The sequence below is a fragment of the Quercus suber genome, unplaced genomic scaffold (assembly GCF_002906115.3).
Source record: "Quercus suber isolate HL8 unplaced genomic scaffold, Cork oak 2.0 scaffold_116, whole genome shotgun sequence".
Taxonomy (NCBI): domain Eukaryota; kingdom Viridiplantae; phylum Streptophyta; class Magnoliopsida; order Fagales; family Fagaceae; genus Quercus; species Quercus suber.
In genome coordinates this window covers 437377-443376 of record NW_027069581.1, presented here as the reverse complement: position 1 = coordinate 443376, position 6000 = coordinate 437377, and the positions used below count along the sequence as shown (strand labels likewise).

At 33.6% G+C, this 6000-nt stretch overlaps 1 protein-coding gene across 1 annotated transcript; it reads right to left on the bottom strand.

Annotated features, from left to right (window-relative positions):
• Positions 1-802: 802 nt before the first annotated feature.
• Positions 803-2167, bottom strand: LOC111991051 (flavonol sulfotransferase-like). Its single transcript, XM_024022822.2, has one exon. It carries the CDS (start codon positions 2078-2080, stop codon positions 1076-1078), a length of 1005 nt encoding a protein of 334 aa, XP_023878590.1. The 5' UTR covers positions 2081-2167; the 3' UTR covers positions 803-1075.
• Positions 2168-6000: the final 3833 nt, after the last annotated feature.

Below are 6000 nucleotides of genomic sequence, written 5' to 3'. Positions count from 1 at the left end.
ACAATTAAAAATCAACACATATATTTGTTATACAATTTATACCTAATAGAATGTTCAGCACTACTAAAAAAAAAAGTGTAAATACATATATATATTTTTTTAAATGATACTTTATGAAATTTGACAAAAATATGATACTGTTTCACTGGTGGTACCAAATTGTGGAATGTAGATTCAAGACTCCATTATGTGTTAATCACCAAACGAATGAATAGGAATAATTGTTATTCAATTCTAGCTTTTTTTTATTTTGTGTAATACTTATTTCTATTAAACTAAAATCACGATTATAGTGTACCAAACGTTTTCTAAATTTAGAAAAATTACCTTTTTCCAATATACTCATTTTTTTTCTCAACCAAATAAAATAAATTTATATTTACTTTCTATCCCATCATTTTTCCATCATATGTAATAAACATGCATGGTGAAAAGTTGAAAAGCTCGAAATCCTTTCTATTCTCCCAACATTTTCCATTTACTCACTTTTCTGTCCTCTCAACATAGAGCATGTAGAGTTTAATTTGGTACTTTTGAAATTAGATTACTTAATTTGTTACACCCCAAATTATAATAAGATTTAAAAGGCTATCCAAACACTAAGAAGACAATAATGTAGCTGTCGGTAGAATATAAACTCGGTCCCCATTCCTAACCGCCAAAAAAATAAAATAAAAAAGAAGTCTGCTTAATAGGCGTGGTTAGATTTGAATCCAAAACACTTGATGCATATGTTTTGCGAGTGGCATTGTGCTTTAGGATTTATCGAGACCCAGGTGTGGGTAATTTATCGTCACAGAAATTAAAACGAAAGAAGCACCATAAATATATTAGATCTTTCGCTTATTTGATAAAACAAAACAGGGAGAAACAAACATTACAAATACTTCGAACAAGGGATCATAAAATAAAATAAAAGTGCACTCACACGTGAACAGGAATCACTCGTGGGTTTATTCCTGCACACCTTATTGACTGCTAATTAACAAGAAGTAGTTCCTAGCTAGATGACAATGGAGCAAATGTGCCTACAAGAGTACAAACCTCCCATGCATCTGCCAATTCAAACGTTAGATTAGGCATTAAATTTCAAGCCAAAACTACGTAGTTTTTGCTCTGTTATTTGGTCAAGACGTGTAGCCATCGTCGGTGTAAGATGATTCTTCCAATCTCCCGTCTCACCTTTTCGGAAAAATAATTTCTTTTCAAACAAGTATCCATGAAGATGTCCACTTTTATTCACCTCTAGTTCGGACAAATTCTGAAAACTACACAGGTCTACAATCTTTTGGACCATTCCTTTTTCTTCTTCCTCCAAAGAGAACGGGTAACCCATAAATTCAGCAATTTTCTTTACATAAAACAAGGCTTCTTTTTTTAAATCTTCAAATTTTAAAAATAATATCCTCTCAGGAGATTCTAAGCTTGCTTTCCAATACCCTAATACATGATCCCAATATGGTCCATAAACAGTTACCCCATCACAAAATAACTCAAATGCTTTCTCTAATTCAGCAACTTCGTTGGTTGAGGAATCCACACCCTTCAAATTTGCATTACGAGCAAATTGCCATAGAGATACAAATGTATCCTTAGGATCTCTACATATATAAATTATTTTGCACCCAGAATCTATTATAGATTTTGGCAAGGAAGTGTAAGGAACATGTGTACCTATAAGTGGAATGTCTTGATTCCTGTGAAATGAATTGTGGGCAAGAGCACCCTCTAAGGAGAGTACACACTCATGTGGCGTTGTTGTGAGCAAAGGGCTTGCAGAAATGTCAAAAGAGGATCTTGTCATGATGGCAAAAGATAATGCCTTAAGCCATGTTGTGCCGGTTTTCGGAAAGCTGCTCACAATAATGTCGTTGGTTTGTGGCTTGAAATGTTGTTGAGCTGACAAGAGCCCTTCCAAGTAGAAGAAAGTGTGCCAAAATCCCTGATAATGGTAGAATTCACCTGATTTCCATCCTTTTCTTTTTGGGAGGGTTGATATTATCTCGTTGTATAAGTTGAGAGTTTTTAGATCAGACCTATGGTCTTTTTTCTCATTACTTTTGGAAGAAGAGAAATCCATTGGAGGAAAACTACAAGAAGGAAAATGCCATGCAAATCTTTCTTATAACCTGAGAGTAGATAAAAAATTTAGCGAAATGAAAAAGTGCTATTGACCGTCAAAAGCAATAATTTTTAATTGCTTGTATAGCAACCCCACCTCCCAAAAATTAATAATAACAATAATAATAAATCTATTATTAGCGATTAGCATTTTTTGTTGGGATTGGGAATAACAAATTTTGACTTTTCTTGGACTATGCTCTCTCACGTGGTGGGCTGGGAATTACCCAAACGTGAAAATTAGCAAATTACTGTCCTTCGATTCTGCTCTCTCACGTGGTATGTTTATCTCATCTTATTGAAAAGATGCTTTTTTATGAAAAATAAAAATAAATAAAATAGAGATTTTAATCAAATGCCATATGAAATTGGATATTTCTCCCACGTGGTAAATCTATTATTAGCGATTAGCATTTTTTTGTTGGGATTGAGAATAACAAATTTTGACTTTTCTTGGACTATGCTCTCTCACTTGGTGGGCTGGGAATTACCCAAACGTGAAAGTTAGCAAATTACTGTCCTTCGATTCTGCTCTCTTACGTGGTATGTTTGACTCGTCTTATTGAAATGATGCTTTAAAAATAAATAAATAAATAAAGATTTTAATCAAATGGGATATGAAATTGGATATATATATATATATAAGAACAAGAATTTGTTGCAAACAAGTTTGTAGCACTTCCTACAAATTAGTATATGTGTCAAGATATTAAAAGGACATCTGTTCATGACCCGTTTAAAGAAAACTCTGTTAAGCTCTTAACGTTTCTTTCTCTCTCTCTCATGCACGGGAAAAAATAAAACAAATCCTTCTCTCTCTTCAAAACCCCACTAACTGTCTCTCTCTCTCTCTCTCTCTCCTTCCTCTGTTCTTCTCTCTTCTTAGATACCCAGCCACATCCTTCGTGCCCAGCACAGCCCCACCACATCCAACTCAGAGGAAAATTAGAATTGCAGAGGAAGATATTGGTACAAAGACAAATCTGATTGTTAGGATAAACTACAAAACTTTTTACTGTCCCATCCACTACCCAATTTATAATTGAAGGGTCTGCGAACAAATCCACAAAATTGAAAGAAGAACACAAAAAAATAAAAAATAAAAATAAAACTCCACTAATTTAGGAGTCTTCGTTGCATTCTTCAACTTCCTCTTCAGTAATAGTCTCCAATACAAGAGAAATAGGAACCTTTTTGGGAAAAATAATAAGAAGGGTTGGTGCAACCTCAATCCAAGAACTCAAACATCTAACAGAGTTTTCTTTAAACTGGTCATGGACAAGTGTCCTTTTAATATCTTGACACATATACCAATTTGTAGGAAGTGCTGCAAACTTGTTTGCAGCAAATCCTTGTCCTATATATAATAACTAATAACCGAAACGTTTGATTTTTTGTTGACTACTCTTCATGAAAATTAAGGGTGGCAAATGGGCAGGTTAGGTCATAAATGAGTTGAATGTGTAATTATCCATTTATCCATTTATGACCCGTTTATATATAAATTAATTATCCATTACCCGCCCAACCCATTTAATTAGAAACCCACCCATTTAACCCAATTAATTAGTGAGCAGTAAAGTAGTGTGAGAAAAAGAAATCTAATAGGACAAAGAGAAAGTAGGAGTCAAAAAAAAAAAAAGGACAAAGACAAAGTCCATCGAAGATAGTGATTCCACAATCGCCGAGCTCTCTAAGTCCCAAGACTCCGCCGTCGGTGGCGGCACCACCACCGTCGTCGTCATCTTCGACGCTCTCCTCCGTCAGTGCCTTTCTCTACTCTCCCACGGTATTCACCCTACGGTTATTTCCAATTCTCTACATAAGGTCGCTCTCAAAGCCATCGATGTCCTCATTGCCATGGCCGTCCCTATTGAGCTCTTCGATCACGAGTCTCTCATCAAGTCTGCTTCCACTTCTCTCAACAGCAAGGTTGTTAGTCAGTACTCCAGTCTCCTCACTCCGCTCGCTATTAATTTCGTTCTCTCTGTAGTTGATTCAGCGAAACCCAATATCATCGATCTTCGAGATATCAAGATCGTGAAGAAGCTAGGTGGTACCGTGGACGATACCGACACTCTCAGAGACCTTTCCGTCCTTCCTGACGAAACTATCTGTGCTATTTTTGGTTTTGTGTTTGTTACTCTGTTTGGATGATGAGAAAACGTAGGAAATTTTATTTATTTATTTTATTTGATTGAGGGCCGAATGTTTTGGGTTTTATTTTATTTTATTTTTTTTAAATTTTAGATAGGTTTAATGGTTATTAGTGGATTTATCCATTTAGACTCATCTAATTAAATAACCAAATGGGTCTTTACCCATTTAACCCAAATGTTCAAATGGGTTGGGTTAAGACTTATCCAAATAATGTGGGTAATGGGTGGGTTCATGGATATGGATAAAAATTGCCACTCCTAATTGCGTCACGTGACTACATAAATTATTACCACGTATACATTTAAATATACCAAAAAATTTGTAACTTTTCATTTTTCAATAAACACATTTTCAGTTAATACGCATATTTTCATTCAATATGCACATTTTCAATAAATAAGCACATTTTCAGTCCACATAAAGTAACATCATTCAGATAAGCACGAGACAGTGTAAGTATTATATAAAAGTCATTATGCATACTGCGTGTTTAGTTCATGCATAAGGAACATCAATTATTTTTTTTTAATGAATGAGTAATTGATCATTTAAAAAAGAAAAAAAGAAAAAAAAGAGAGGAATGTGTTGTTATTATATAGATGTTATTTATAGTTAAAACTTAAAATGTTGTGAAACGAATTGAAGTAAACCGGAAGTTAAAATTTGAAAAGGCATAATGTTTCGTGTTTTTAAATGTAGACGTGGTGTTAGTTTGTGTAGCCACATGGCGCAATGAGGTAAGGTCAACAAAAAGTCAAATGTTTCGGCTATTAATTATTATATAGTTAAAACTTAAAAATGTTGTGAAACAAATTGAAGTAAACCGGAAGTTAAAATCTCAAAAGGCATAATGATTCATGTTTTTCTCAAAAGGCATAATGTTTCATGTCTTTAAATGTAGACGTGGTGCTAGTTTGTGTAGTCACATGGTGCAATGACGTAAGGTCAACAAAAATTCAAACGTTTCGGCTATTAGTTATTATAGTTAAAACTTAAAAATGTTGTGAAATGAATTGAAGTAAACCGGAAGTTAAAATCTCAAAAGGCATAATGTTTCATGTTTTTAAATGTAGACGTGGTGCTAATTTGTGTAGCCACATGGCGCAATGAGGTAAGATCAACAAAAAGTCAAACGTTTCGGCTATTAGTTATTATAGTTAAAACTTAAAAATGTTGTGAAACGAATTGAAGTAAACTGCAAGTTAAAATCTCAAAAGGCATAATGTTTCATGTTTTAAATGTAGACGTGGTGCTAGTTTGTGTAGCCACATGGCGCAATGAGGTAAGGTCAACAAAAAGTCAAATATTTCGACTATTAGTTATTTTATAGATGTTTTTATGAATTTTAATTTGCTTATGTAAAATAACATGTCTTTGATGACTTTATTAAACCCATGGGATGCTCCCTATAGAAGTTGACCGGGTACTCAAATCTGAAAGATATTTGTATTAACTTTCATGAAAGTTAATGAATTTGAAAGATTATTGTATTAACTTTCATGAAAGTTAGTGAAAGTTCAGTGAGTACGAAGAAGAGAAGCATGTTAACACGAATGGGAGAATTGACCAGGAACTCTTGGTGCCATGGGAATTATTAGAAATTCTTGGATTTAAAAAATTGTATTAGATTGTGATTTTAATACAGTACATGTTTATTTCTGTATTTTTACCATACAATCAAAACAATTATAAAAATTATATTTAAAAATAAAAAGCAAC